The 16,124-nt window shown below is 38.6% G+C and overlaps 1 protein-coding gene across 3 annotated transcripts in view; it reads right to left on the bottom strand.

The window, feature by feature from the left end:
• cdh8 (cadherin 8) overlaps window positions 1–16,124 on the bottom strand; it is a 406,841-nt gene that overhangs the window by 336,394 nt on the left and 54,323 nt on the right. For 2 of the 3 annotated variants that reach the window (XR_014203789.1, XM_082162158.1), the window contains exons 4-5: window positions 3,485–3,604; window positions 680–847 (exon numbers count right to left, since the gene is read on the bottom strand). Coding sequence is in view for 2 of the 3 variants with exons in the window: in XM_082162158.1 (XP_082018284.1) it covers window positions 680–847; window positions 3,485–3,604 (288 nt within the window). In the remaining variant the exon portion in view is untranslated. Of the gene's footprint in view, window positions 1–679; window positions 848–3,484; window positions 3,605–6,404; window positions 6,903–16,124 lie in introns of those variants that run through there. The other variant, XM_082162159.1, reaches the window with a different exon arrangement.

Genomic DNA, 16,124 nt, shown 5'->3' with positions numbered 1-16,124 from the left:
AGCGAAGAAGATATACGCCAAAGCGTCTATATGATATCTATGGTCTACACTGCCCATAGACAGACACTGCCGGGAAGAAATGAATAGGAAGATGCAAGGCAAGATGAATGTAGAGCTGCTGGTCTCGTTGGTGTCCGAATAAAGAACTATATGACAAACGCGACAGCGACTACAAAAATCTTGTTAAAAGAGAACTGTTATGGAGTGGTATTGCAGAGTATAGACTGTTATGGAGTGGTATTGCAGACTGTTATGGAGTGGTATTGTATTTCTGTTTTACATTAAGCGCCATCTAATGTCAGGGAATGAATTTGCATGTTCACTCGGCTCATCGTCAGCGAAAAACGCTTGGGTGTGAACACAAAAAAACGCGTTGAAAAACGCTGGCGAATAACGCGCGCCAATATTCGTCCCGGTGTGTACGGGCCTTTATTTGCCTTATCTGAAGTCACATACTTCAGAAATCATTAATCATGTGCTGATTTTGGTGCTCAAGAAAAAAATTCTTATACTATCAATGTTGAAAACAATTGTGCTGCTTATAATTTTGTCTTTGATGAATGAAGAACGGTTCAAAGAACAGTAAAAAATTTAAAAAAATTTAATAAATCTTACTGCCTGCAATATTTCGCACGGTAGTGTAGATATACTGTAGTTTATAAAAGATAGTCCCTCTTACCCTTTGCGAACTTTGGTGGGTTATCGTTGATATCGGTTAGAGTGACTGTCACAGTGGTGGTTCCTGACAACCCACCCATGTGACCTCCCATATCTTTTGCTTGTATGACAACAAGATACTCTTCCCTCATCTCACGATCCATCCCTGCCAGAGCCACCCTAATGATTGCTATAACAATCACAATAAATATATTAATTGACATATATAATTAATTGATATTATAAAGAACACTACTATTACAAAAAGCATCAAGAAAATATCTTATTCTTTTAGATATGAAAAAAAAAAAAAAAGAATATGCCACATCTTTATACTGAACAGGATCTAGATGAACAAGCCATTGTAGATTCTGAGGCGTGCAGCCTGCCAAATCTGTTAGCTCTTCCCCTGTCCTTGACACCCCGACCAGCTTAGTGTGTGCCATGCATTGCCTGTGCTGCTTTCATTTGGCATTGCAAATTAGCTTGTTTGTTTGCCGAGGACTTGTCCCAGCACCTGGAGTCATTTATATTCTGACTGAATGTGAATTATGCTGTCTGTCTCTTATAATCTTTAATATTGTATGCACTATCATTGACTCAGCCTAAAAAATAAATAAATCCCCAATACGACAACAGGTAATCTACTCAAACAACAAAACCCACAGTATCATAAAATGAAAGCCCTCTGTATTAAATAAAAGGTTGTCTCAGTTTATCATGTTAATAAATCTGAAATCTTCAAGACATATTTTTTTCCCCATTTATTGTAGGTGTTTTGCCATTCATTCGCACAGCTTCATTGGTTGCATATTGAGATTTCTAACATTTAACACTATCCTTTCATCTTTACAGATGTTTCACCCCAATTCACACTGCAATCACAATTTTTACCATTGTGGAGGAGATTCCCACAGCAATTTGCGAGTCTTATGATGTTATGGTGTGTTATAAGCTTAAATCCAGGGAAATCACTATGACTCTGATGAAGTCACTTGGGGAAGTGACAAAATATCTTCAAAAAATAGAAAATAAATAAATAAAAACACTATGCAATTTCTGGATGACTGAGAATCTTTATAGACATTTCATTTTATGTAAAGAAAGATAAATGCTATAATAAGAAGGACCTACATTAAAGAGATAGCAAATAACATAAGTAAAGAAATAAGGAAATAAAATCATTTTATGGGAAGAAAGGTAAGTGTGATAAGTAGGGCCCGCTCCAGTTCCATTAAACATGAATAATTCACAGAGCGCATGCATTGTCTTCTAGACTTTTCATGCTGCACTTACATGTCTTTGTTTCTTGTTCTGTCATGGAGACCAACAGACCACATTCATTTCAGTGAACTAAGGATGTGCATTTTTAGAAGTGAAGTGCTCTGACTGTCGATAGGAATATGGAAATGCACACCGCCCTGAGTGCTGTGTGTGCGCCACGTGCGGTGCAACACTGAATCTGATGCTCTTACACACACAAACGCACACTGCAATACTCATTCAATTGTCATCCTGATTTAATAAATGAATTCCTGATGATCACAGAAGTGAGGCAACACAAACATTAATTTCCATATGTATTTGAAGGTTTACTTTCCTTTTTTTTTTTTTTGCAAGCCATTAACCAAGTAATGAATTGGTGCATACTGTTTACTTATTTATCAAGTGTGTCTCATTTCCTACGAGGTGTTGGAAGTGTCAAATGGTTTCTAATGGTTGTTTTCCCTTTACCTCTTATTTTTCATTAACATTCATTAAAACATCTGGCTCACTTGAATAAGCCATCTGCATGTGTTCAGTAATCACACAAACCATGCACAAGGCACCTCAATTTGGGCTTTTGCACCTTCTCTCGACCATTTGCATTCTTAGACAAAGCTGACAGTGAGGGATTGAAATGCATGGGGTTATGAACTAAAAGAGGTGTTCTCATAATAATAATAATAATAATAATATATAATAATATATATATAATAATATATATATATATATATATATATATATATATATATATATAAAAAGTCTGTTTAAAGACTTAAACAAGTCTTTTAAAGACTTGTTTATTGTCTGTTGTTTTTCCAAATTACGAACTGTTCATTTCCATCTCATTGCTTATTAATGTAATTTCACCATTATTTAATCATGTTGCTTACAGACACACTGTTAACAAGTCAGCTGAAAATGCAATTAGGGAAAAACAAAGTCAAGGTTGAAAAGGAAGCAGAATGCAGATGGAATTCAAAGATAGCCCTGTCATTTAAATCAGAAGCTGCAAATTGCTTTGTGCGCTATTACAGAACAAAATCAGCATCTGCATGTGTCCTTCAGGTAAAATGATCTTGTTTATTTGGTCTTTCTCTAATATTTCTTTCCTGTCTCCCATAATGATGATCATAATAACAATGATTATAATAATAATAAATTATCTAACACCTTAAACTCGTCTTGGTAAACGAAGGGACCTCCATCTTACGCACGTCCTGATTTGGCAGAGTTAGACATGTTCCTGGGTCAACATATTAACATATTAACCGTACCCATAAGTTATCCCTAAAATCAGAGGGAAATGATAGGTTGAAAACACTGATGTATAAGCACCTAATTCTGGTTGGAAGCATGAACTGTAAACTGGTCCCTCAAATCTGATTGGTTGATTGGAATGTTGATCCAGGAACATGTTGTACTTGGTGAAATCAGGTTCTGCTTCATCTTACACCAATTTCCAAGCTATTCATAGGCAAAATAATCATAATAATAATTTGAATGATTCATGACCATCTAGTCATTGTGGGTCAACTTTTTGGATTTAATGTAGCTAACTTGCCAGTGGATTGGTCGATGGAGAAATAAGGTTGGCCTTCCAGAATGCTGTATACCAGTTTGGCACTGTTTCCATACACCGGATCATCCGCATCCGTTGCAGTTACTCTCATTACTGATGTACCTGTGAAGCAAAAGAGAAAACAATCATCTTCAATAAACAAAAATAACAAATTAATCAATTGTTTCCATTTATCGCACCGCTGTGTCCACGCTCTGAACTTGTTTTCTTTGAGAACAAATATTTTATTCTCACCCTACCAATGTTTCAATAATACCTCCGGCCATGGTATAAGAGCTTCTCTGGAATAAACTCATAAAAGTGTGTTTTGTTGTTCTGATGTGCAAAAGCGCTCGCTCGTGCTGTGAGACTTCCACGATGAAAAAAAACATCACAGCTTCAAGCCTTAACAAGATCAAAACGAAAGAAAGTCAGACAAACAAAAAATCCAAGCTGCTCTCCTAACCTCCTCTTCATTAACCCATGGCTTGGATGAATTGAGAAGAAAGAGGAAAACTAAGAAGCACAAAAGAGAAAGACACACAAAAGAGAGTGCGAGAGAAACTGAAACGCTAATGCTAAACAGCTCACTGACAGTGCAGATGGTGTGGTAATTGTTTGTAAAGCATGTTCCACAGCACATTGACAGCTTGGTAAGCATCTGACCAGCAAGCGTGCCTGTGCTACAACTACAGGTATCTGGAGCTGTCGGAAGCAGCAGGAAAAACGTCCACTGTGAGTACTGCCATGTGCACGGCTTGATTCAGACCTAAGTAAAGGTGTATCTCCACGTCTCCCTGGAGCAACACAAGTGAAGCCCTTATGTATTTACTCCAGTGAGGAATATGGTGTACTGCAACTTCTCTTTGAGAAGAATAAAAAAAAAAAAAAAAAAAAGCAAATGTAAAAAAAAAAAAAAAAAAAAAAACTATGGATGAAATGATTGGTGTGGACCAATAAGGATTTTTTGATGGCAGATGCAGATATCTTAGAGAGCAGAGTGGCCGATGGTGGATATATCACATCACACTTTTTAATTTAAAGATTGTGAATACCACGTGGTGGTATTAGAGAGTTTTATATTCATTTCACCTAATGCTTACTAAATTAGAAGCCATTTAAAAATGAATCAATTTGAAAAAAAATTATTTTAACTTGATAATGAAGTACGGGCTTATGGAAGCCAGTCTTCATATCGGCTGGAGGGAGCGGCTGCATCTTGTCCTTTGCCAGTAGGACTGCGACGTGGACACACAGGACAGGGGCACTGCTCAACACCTAGGTGTGATGAATCTCACAATTTTTTAGGAGCATCTCTGCTCAACACCCAGGTATGATGAATATCACTGAGCCTGGGCGGAAGCCAAGCGAAATTAATCGCAAGCCGAATCTGACGGTACAATTTGGGGCAAGCTGGACTGGTTGGGAAGCATTTTAGGCTTCCACAAAATCGGGCCAGGGGCCAGACCGACCCGCTCCGAGAAACCAATCTTCCAAACAAGACGGTTCGGGACATGGTGGTTCGTTCCACTCGAGCCCTACCGCCTCAGCGGCCTTTTTAAGCATAGCTGCCATCTCTGGATCCGGCTCGGGCAACGCTGGTCTCCCAGAGGGAGGCAGCGCAGCCGAGTTGTCATCTCCAGAGGCCAGCTCACCCTCCGATGCTGCAATGGACATCCTGTCCTCTGGAGGGGCCCCGAATAAAATGGCTGGTCGGTTAACTACAGAGGGACCAGCACGCTCATCGGGGAGCTCCACCGGCTGCGGTGCGAAAGAGGAGTGAGGGTTCCACGGGGCTTTGCCGGGTGGATTACCCCTCACTGTAATCCTCAGGTCACCCAGCCCAGACAGCACTCCAGGCCTCTTCTGGGAAGGTAGGCCAGAAGAAACACTAGAGCGGGGCCTGGGGATGGAGACTCCACCCTCGCGAACGAAGGCGAGTCTCGACCTCAACACAGAGATGGTCATATTCCCGCAATGAGAACATGACTCATCCACAAGAGCTGCTTCAGCGTGTTTTAAGCCCAGACATGTGATGCAACTCTCATGACCATCAGAGGGGGACAGAGCCCTACCACACACAGAAACGCACGGATGGAATGGCATCTTGAAAAAGACGCAAACGCACCCGTGTTGCTCTTTTAGAAAATGGGACCCGTCACCAGTGCCGGAACACACAAGGAATGACAGCGGCAACACTTGTTTCAGCGAACTGAAACAGTGAAGCACTCACTTTTCCGCCCTCAACCAACCGTCAACACACACACAATTAGAAATTTGCTTGCTGTTAAAACAGCAGTTGAGAGCTCAAAGCTCACGACCACCGCTGCACTGCACTGTAGAAACCACCAGCACCGGGAGAGTCTTTCTAGGAAAACACAGACACACTCGCTCGTTGTATACAACAGTACTCTTCAGAGACATCAAAGACGATCGGCTCCGAAGCAAAAACCAACTAGTGCGTGCATCCACTTCCGTATTTATGCTGCACTGCGGGGGCGGAGTGTGTGATGCGAATCATCCACGGCAATTACATTGGCTCGTTTCAATAGTACTTGAAGATGACAGGCTCCCTAAGCGTGATCCCATTCAGTCGACGTCGACTAACTCGAACGTGAACAGCTGAAAGGGAACAAAAGCTTACGATTCTATGTTTTGTTCATCGTGATAATATTCACAAATGGACACAACGTTTATGATATTTTTACGTGAATACAATCGTAGTAGTCAAAAGCTAATCATAGGCTATAAAATAACTACACCACAGTCACATGACTTCACAGCACCATCAGTAATCTTCCAAGAACTTTCAGTCTTTGTTTAAAAACATTTTCTCTGAAAGGTTGAGTTAGAATAGTTTGCAAGAGCGCAATTATAAACACAAAGAGGCTGTGAAAGCGGACTAGTGAGTAGATTAGTTTACCTGTTCGGCTGATGATGTTTAATGTCCCGACCATATATGTATATATAGATTCCACATTTGAGCGATCAAGACATGTCGATGCGTCCGCCATCTTGGAATGGTTAACAAGATGCTGTTCATCACTGTAATAAATTAAGGAATTTTCATTGAACATGTCACAGCATTGTGCAGCCCATGGCTGTAAAAAGCACGAGCTAAAAATTCCAGAAAAAATGGAATATCCTTTCAGTGGTGAGAATGTGCTGGTTTGTGTATTTATAAGTCACTTTACAATATCCATATGCAGAATTATTACATTAACGATACACTAAGTGCTGTGATGTCCTCTTGTAATGTCTATTGCAGAAAGATATTCATACATGTGAATAACTAGGTTGCAGATGCACAGTCAACTTGCTCTCGATTGGTCACAGACCAGATTTAACCGTTCCAATATGGCGGACGGCTTACATTTAGTAGCCCATATAAACAGACAACGAGAATTCCATGTATATCTGTCCCCAACAACCTCTGTATTCCCATTTAGCCACTTGTTAGCAACCACCTTTTTTCAATACAAAAAAATCACAAGAGGGTGTTATTGATGTATTTTATGTCATTGAATAAAATGTGACAATATCTTGCTTGTCTTCACCACAGACCTTATTTCAGGCATTTAACCAAAAACCCATTGAAAAAACCCATTGACTTTGGGAAGATGGAACTGGAAGTGCTAAAATGCTAAGTCGTTTCCGGGTTTTGGTCAACAAAAATACGTTATCCCTGCAGCACTCTGTATGATATAAATATTTTCATGTTAAGAAAGATAACTGAAATCAACACTAAAATAAATACTTTGTATGCTACACGTGACAAATGCTGCCAGTGGAATGCTGCATGTGTGTCAGAAAGTTTGTGTTAGACACATTTCTGAGCATTTCTCAATGACTGATGACTGTTACTTACATCCCTGAGTGTGTACAGTATGTATTCGGATGATACAGTACGTGTGAAACATGATCAGGGAAATATGAGCAATTCAGCCCACAGGATATCTGTTACTAGTAATGCACTACTTCCTTTCTCTCAGCAGGATCGTGACATACTGCACTGTGTTATCAAATGCTTTAATTACATTACCAATGAATATCAGTGTTTGTGTTCTCAGAATTCATGTGTATGTTGATGGCACAATAGTCTCCTTATCTCAATCCCGAACGCTGCTAACAGTATATGATCTTTTTCTCCGTTTGGCCCTGGGGAGGTACTCTATGTCTCCCTTCGCGTAAAACAGCTGATTCATGTTTTGATAAAAGCAATCCCTTTATCTTTATCCAGGACTGGAATATTTCTCTTGTTTCTCAGTGTTTCCTCTCAAAGCTGCCTTAGAGGCAGAGAGATTAATAAAGACATTACTGTCGACTTGTGGAGTGCTGAAAGCTGCATGATACAGCAGTTGTCACTTCCTCTTGCTACTTTGTACCGGACAGCAGTTAAAAAACTCAAAGTAGGAACATCAAGCACACCATCCGAACAGGTACGTACAAGTCTTTAATCTGTTTTACTACTGCAGAGTGGCGGAGGCAGCCCACACTCTGTTTTGCTACGAATGGGAGGCCAACTGAAAACAATGTAATGGAATTTTGTAATGAATGTCTTTACTTTGTAATGCATATAACATGCTGAATGCTGCATTAATAAGTTTAAAGACCTCTTTTTTTTTTTCTATGAAAGAGCAATGGTGTTAACACAGTACAACTAAGGGCCAATATGCTAATTGGCAATATTGTCTTTCCAGTATCTCTGTACCCCTAAAAAAAAAAAAAAACACACACACACACATCTGGGTTTTTCACAGAATGCTGCGATGCAGCATATAAAATAAGGCCTAAAAAAGAGAAGACAACCAAAAAAAACTAAAAAAAAACACAGTAGAGTCAGTGAGGCATGAAATAGCTCCTTTCCCCCTCTTGTGCAGAAGTGAAATTTGCCTCTCCTCCTCTGATAAAAAAGAATGAGGGATTAGAGGAGCCTTCCACTGGCTGAGCTCCAAATCAGTACAGATTAGCCTGTCCTTGCAATGTATTGCACCGCAAAGTCCAAGACTCGTGGGTACGGGTCAGTGACACCCTTGGGCAGTGGAAACTTGTGGAAACTTGATTTTTAGATGTTATCTGCATAATCTAAAAAAGATGAGTGAAAATGAGAGAGATTCTTTCTTTTAGTACAAAACTTTTTAAGGGTCCCTGACAAACCATACAAAGAGTTGTGATCGCATTGACCAAGTCGGAGATAATACTTAGCTTGATGCAATTCTGCCGTACATTAATCTAAATATTATGACATTTCTTCCATCGCATTTGGGAAATCAAGGATGCTTCATTGCTTTTCCAGCCATGGGAGATGTTTGGGGATCTCAAACAGAACAGCCATAAAAATCGTATTTGTGTCTGGAGAAATGTCAACTGCATGCTTGAAACACTGCACCGGGGCATTGGGCCTAATGAAAAAAATAAAGGGAAACTGCTCTTTGTACTTACTGCATACATGGATGCCATGAAAGAAAATCAATACCAAACCTCCTTATGAAGTGGGCTTTGGGTGGGCGGTGGATAATCACTGATGTGCTGTATTGTCAGCTGTACTATGGCAGAGTTTTGGGAGAGCAGAATCCTCTCTGTTAGATAGGTGTCCATGCATGAACTTCCCTCCCCTGCATGACTGGGGTTTCATGTATATTCATGAAGTCACTGAGGAATATGGGGGAAGCATCACCCTGAGCAGGCCACCACATGTCCCCGGGCCAGGCCACTTCCAAGCTGTTTACATCTCAGTGCTTTTGCTCCTATATAGCCCTGGGCCATGCTGTGCTTCTCTGTGCTTCTGTCTGCGGTGGCATCATTATACGCTGGCATATCCACAGTAGTTTTAGCGCGATCACACTCTGTGCCAACAGTTACCGAACGGTGTGAATCAATTCGAAGTAGGACAATTATATTATACTTGTCAGGTCATTTCATTTTATTGAGTGAATGTCTTTAAATGTTGTGTTCTCTACATGATATAGCTCAAAGCACACATATATCACTATCTGGGCTTTAGTTGTTACTGAATATTCAGAATATTATTGCTAAGTAATATTCACTTTTTAGCAGGTTTGTCAAAACCAGCATATGGAAATTATTCAAATCACTGTTTATTGGAATTGTTCGACCAAAATCTTTTAAATTCTGTCAACATTTACTCATCTTCATGTCGTTCCAAACAAATATAAATTTCTTTCTTCTGTGGAACTCAGAATAAGTTATTTTAACAATGTTTGGAAACAGACAACATTAGACCATTGACTTTTTTTCTAAAAATGTCTTTTTTATATCTTATGGTCTCTCTGAATACTCAATTCTAAATGGCTGGGAGGCGTGCATTAAAACCATTTAAAGGGGCCATGAATTAAGAAAAAAAATCTTTCCTTGATCTTAAGCCGGATGCACACTGTGCAATTTATAATAGTCCTTTACGATTTTTGCTTGTCAGACTGTACGAACATTATCATCGCTGTAAGCCATGTAACACTGTAGGATCTCAGTTGTCATTAATGTCAGACTGTACGATAGTCAAGACGCGCTAAAAACGGATGCACTCAAGAAAACTTGTCCGGAGTTTTACATCATTAATCAATGATAGGTTCGGTGATGTGAACTGCATTACACGCGGGATTGAGAAGGTGGCTACAAAGAAATCTCTAATGTTAATTTTGGTCATGGCTTGTCTTGAAAAATGAAGACAATTTGACGGTCGTCATAGGAGAAGTCACACTGCAGGAATGTGAGTCAAATTTTCTGACACTGCCAGAATTTCATCGGAGGTACAATTTGATTGCAACGGTCATTAATCAGCTGTCGGTAAATATATCAAACTAACGATCACTCCAGAAGACTTCAGATTTTAGCCTAGGATCAGAGGAATCTTTTAGGATTTGCTAAATTTGTCTCAGACAGCCAATTCATAGCCAAAATCGCACAGTGTGCACCCGGCTAAAGACATTCTGCTGACTATAAGTATCTTTGCAAATCCATGTCAACTAGCAATCATTAGAGTTTCTGAGAGTAGACACTAGAGTACACTTTCTGCTTAATATCTGCTAACACTTAATTTTGATGCTCCCCCAACAGACATTCTGACTTGAAGTAACTTTGCAAGTACATGCCTTATTAACTTATTAAACTAACCCTAAACCTAACCATAACCAAACAGTCTAGTCTACTACAGTCTAAATACTCTAGATAGAGCTAGTTGGCATGCAGTGTCAAAGTTACTTTAGTTAGTAGAATGTCTGAAGTGGACTATAAATAAAGTGTAATGCTAAAAGGCATTTTATACATTCAGTTAACCATGAATTATTGGCTTATTTCTGCTTATTTGTCCTTCAAATGTTTGATAAGTTGTAAATAATAACATGCCCTTAATACATGTTCAGTAAAAGGGATATTTCACCCTAAAATAAATGTACGGCATTAGAACAAAACAAAGGTGAGTAAATGATGACTTCATTTTCATTTTATGGTGAACTCATCATTAATTATTATTAGAATTATTAATTGTTAAAGCTTAACAAATTCATAGATAATGGTTAATATGTCTTTACTATGTTCAGTTAATCATTTAAAATAAAGTGTTACAGAATAAACAAAGCAAAACAATTCAATTTCAATAAAAAGTGTGTATTACTCAGTTGCTCTGAAAAATGTTGCTGGATAATTTTAGTCATTTTAGAAGGAATCCATTCATTCGAGAGTTTCGTGTCAGAAAACAAAGCAGAATAATACCAGTCTGCTCATCCAGTTAACTAAAAATATTTCAAAGATCTACTGGGATCTGACAAAATTTGGCAGATCCAGTGATAACTTCATCCTCAAACACTTGTTGTGTCAATTTGGTACCTTGTAAACATGACTTTGTTTCCAGGTGGGGGAAAGAAAAAGGAAGCAAAAAAAAAAAAACAAAAAAAAAACAACAACACCACCTGTTTGTCTTTACTCCAGGAAATACAGAAAAGTCAGCCAATCAGATTAGAGTTTGCCAGTTTTGTGTGCATCAAACAGTCGGTTAGAGGACCGTTGGAGGTCCATAGGCATGCTGTCTGAGGCAGATACTATCAGTGCAGTGGCTGAATGTGATGAAGCTGGCAAGAACCAACATAGGTCTAAAGAGATTTAGACTTGAGCACTCGGAATGCAGTCACACACCAACATCAGGATTCTGGCCAATATCTAGATTCTGATCAATAAACAGAATCATAGACCTTTTAAAAAATTCATTGGCATATGTTTCATGTAGAAATTCCCATATCCACAGAAATTCTTCACAGTTTCTATCATTTCAAAGCAATGTCAGACAAAGAGATCTGGGATAATGAGTGGTTCTATGGCTAAAATGGGCTTGTTTTGGGTGTGCAGCTGAGCTTGGCAGGATCCGTGGCTGGAAAAATGGGTATCCCATCATGGTACCACTCAGCTTCCTGCTGAAAGCTATTTACTCATGTCATCTGCTGAATCTGTGGCATCTGGAATGGGATCACAATTGGAACTTTCAGAAAAAAAATGGCTTCAGAATTTGCCACCAAAAAGACTTGTATAACATTACATACTAAAAGGTACAGTACCATATTATGCAATAATAACTTGCGTTGTTGCTATGCATGCTAAAAATAAAACAAAATCCATTATGGGTGCACAGTGGTGAACCGGTAAAAAATGAATACTATATCACAGAACAACCACAGCTGCAATGCTGCACTGACCAATCAGTATCAAGTAAACTATCCATTTCTGAGAGTACAAAATATGCAATACTATTGTTAATTGCATTTGAAAAAAATCAAATAGCAATGTGACTGTTATTATTGGTTTCCTTTCATTTTTCTATTTAATGGCCCCCCTGCTAGTACCACCATCTGTAGAACATGGGGAACCAGTGTTAGTCTAAAGCCCTGTTAATTATTATTCAATTATTTTAATATACAATTTTAAAAGGACACAATTCTTGGAAAATATTATAAAGAGCCAACGAGTCAGTTTGACTCATACAATACAATGTGAATGTTAAAATAACAGACCCATGCCAGCAGCTGGAATGATTGAGTCAAGTTGACCCCCGTGATTGAAATGCATTGGTCAGACATGTATTACCAGTCTTGAAGGCTCTCATCAAGGAGCCATCGTTCTCCTCAAATTGCGGCCTAAACCAACTGGCAGGGATAATAGCTCAGGCTTGCTCAGGAACTGTGAATCACGGTACAGGAGGCAAGTCAAAATGTCCACTAGAGTCTGCTGAAACATGCTGGACTGAGGCCAATTTACGCTCATAACAGCAAAGCTTGTCTCGTTTTCGATACAGGTGGACATTTACGACAAATGCTAAAAGCTATCAGCAGGAGAAGGATATCAAGGTGTGTGCATCCCCGCCTGTCATATGGAAGGGTGTAATTTTCAGGCCGCCACTCATTCCTGCATGATTTACAGCTGGAGGTATAATTGAAAAGGGTGTTTTCTCTGTGTTGTTTATCAAGGGACATGAATGTTGCTGAGAGGCTTAGTCAAGGAGACTATAAATAATAAAATAGTCTCATCTAGCACTCTATATCCACCTGATCTGTTCTCCTAACGGCTATTCATTCACATTCACACTCAAAACATTGGGTTGTATAAAGGGGAAAATATTGGCACATCTGATTTACCCAAATCTGGCATTCTGTTTATCGTATGACAGGCTTTGCCAGCTAAAGGAATGACTAGTTGCTTTAAAAAGGCCAGCGAGGAAGACATGAGAGACTCTACTTACGGCTGTCAATGTTTTGAAATCTGATTCCTTCCTGGAAAAGAGGCCTCAGGCTGATGTAGTGTAAGTGACCATCGCTTTGGTGCCACAATTAATGGCCTTTGATGAGACAGCAAGACAACCAACACTTAACACAACATGCTACCAGCCTGGGGTGAGTTAATGTGGCAGCAGGGCGGCAAGGGTTGTAAAGTATGTGTTTGTGAAAGGCATTTGAGGCAGAGGAGAAAAAAAAAAGGCTTGTGTAACATGGATGCTTGAGTGCAGTCCTTGACAAGCTGTTTACAAGAACCACAGGAAAAAAACAATTAAGAGTGTCCTTTGCTTGCTGCTGATGGCTTTGACATATGCAGCCATTTTGAAGTGCCATGTCATTGATTCATTTTAATTAGTTCTTAGGAAATGTGTGCGGGATAGACAAATTGCTACACTTCACATTTTTAATTGTCCCCTAGATAGTCAGAACAAAATTAAACAAGACAGAGTAAGTTATAAGTTACACTGAGAGGGACAATACGTCAAGAGGACATGGTGAAGGTGGACATTTTTTCTCACATTCCAAGCGCTGTTTGTAAGAACAAGTCAAATAAAAATAAAGTTGATCTAGTTGCATTGAAAATATATAACTAGACAGACATGAGGCCTGTCAGAACGGTGGCATGTGCTGTCAAACCAGAAAAATACCACCAGAGAAGATCTGCCTGGAGTTCTGCTCTCTTCTGTTTTATTCTCACTTAGAAAAAAAAAAAAATGAAAAAAAAAATGACAGAAAGGCAAGTAAACAAGTCACATACTAAAAAATAGCTTCATGAGAAAATATTTATAATCGCCATATGCCTTTTAACCACATATATGATAATAAAAAAAAAAAAAAAAATCCTGAAAACATTTCTAACATTGATAATAATAATAAATGTTTTTTGAGCACCAAATCAGCATATCAGAATGACTTCTGAAGGACCATGTGACACTAAAAACTGAAGTAATGTCTGATGCAGCTCTAAAAAAAAAAAAAAAAAGAAGAAGAATAAATCACATTTTAAAATGTATTAACATAGAAAACACTTTTTTTAAATTGTAATACTGTAGCATTCCACAATATTGCTGTTTTTGTCACAGGTGGTTGCATGAAGGTAGACGAAGATGTAGCCCCATCTTACACCCGGCGCAATGCAGCGCCAAGCGAGATGCAAGTGTTTTTTGCTAGTCTCAGTCCGACGCAGTTATCATTTTCAAGTCCTGTGCCACGTTGTTTACATAGCAAATGCATTTGCGCCCATGGGCGTGCTGGTCTGAAAACGAGGTGTGTTCTGGCGCATTGTTGGCGTGTTGCTATTTTGAGGCAACAGAAATAGACTGTGCCATTGACCAACTAAAACCTGGTCTAAAGTCAGTTGCACAATATGTATATATATGTATATATATATATATATATATATATATATATATATATATATATATATATATATATACATATATATATATATACATATATATACATTTTTTTTGTTATTTAAGTAATGTGTGCCTATAGGCGGGTCCACAACATGCGTACATTCTGCGTATTAAACACACAGGGACGCACAGCACAAACATGCTAAATATTAAAATTAAAAGGATTACAATGTAAAAGATTATTATTGCGTACATAAAGATATGGTGGCTTGTCCCGTAGATGGTCTGCTTGCGCACTTTTACCTCGCATACGAGCAGTTCCTTTTGCACTCTGGAGACGTGTTGGGTCTTTCCACTATCAAATTCCATCATGTAAATAGCGAATCTGCCATGGCGAAAGCGCAACAGAATGGGAGATGAGACTCTGATTGGTTTAATGCACGTAAATCCCAAAACACAAGAGAATAGGGACAACCCTTTGAGACCATGCGCCTGGCGTGCTGACCATTTTCCCGTCGTTAAACAAGCAAAAGTGGATTCGGACACTCCCTAAGTGAACTTGCGCCCTGTGCTTTAGACCATGCGCTTAGATCGTTAAAATTGGGCCCGATGAGTATAATTCCAGCACAAAGTTTAATGACGATAATACGAAGAATAAACAGACAGGAAGGGCAACACACACTAAATGTAACATAGACCGAAGAGAGAATGAATATGATAGATCAACTTACAAAGCAAACACAAATGAGGATAGTTAATAGGACACAGCAGAAGCCAATGAACACAAATGAGGAGCGGGAAAACTGAGCAAAGTAACACATGATGAAAATTGAAAACACACTAAAAGTCCATGATGATGACACTAACAGAACATAATGGTTACAGTTTTACTTAATGTTTGATCAAATAAATGCACCCTAACAGACCCCAAACTTTTAATGGCCTGCGGCCTCGTGCCTACGACTGAATCACAGCCGTGCTGATATATAGAGCCATATCGTTATCCTACTTGTGTGATATTGCATATATATATAGGTTTTTATATAAAAAAAAAATGTTATACACCCAGTACGTCAAGCCAACTGGAGGGCCAGAAATATATATATATATATATATATATATATATATATATATATATATATATACAGTGCTGGTCAGAATTATTTGCCACCTTGGTAAATATGATCAAGGATGGCTGTAAAAAATAAATCTACATTGTTTATCCTTTTGATATTTTACAAAAAAAATTTTTTTTTAAAGCTAAAATCTAACCTTTTATTGAAGTAAAATAATTAAAAGTGGGAGGAAAATCACATTATGAAATAAATGTTTTTCTCCAAAACACATTAGGAACAATTATTTGCCCCCTTTTACTTTACTTAATACTTTTTGCAACCTCCTTTTTCCAAGATAACAGCTCTGAGTCTTATCCTACAATGCCTGATGAGTTTGGAGAACACCTGACAAGAGATCAGAGACCATTCCTCCATACAGAATCTCTCCAGATCC

Source organism: Leuciscus leuciscus (assembly GCF_965113295.1).
Source record: "Leuciscus leuciscus genome assembly, chromosome: 2".
In the NCBI taxonomy this organism is placed as follows: Eukaryota; Metazoa; Chordata; class Actinopteri; order Cypriniformes; family Leuciscidae; genus Leuciscus; species Leuciscus leuciscus.
Note: the sequence above shows the minus strand (reverse complement) of the source record. Positions and strands in the feature narration are given on the sequence as shown.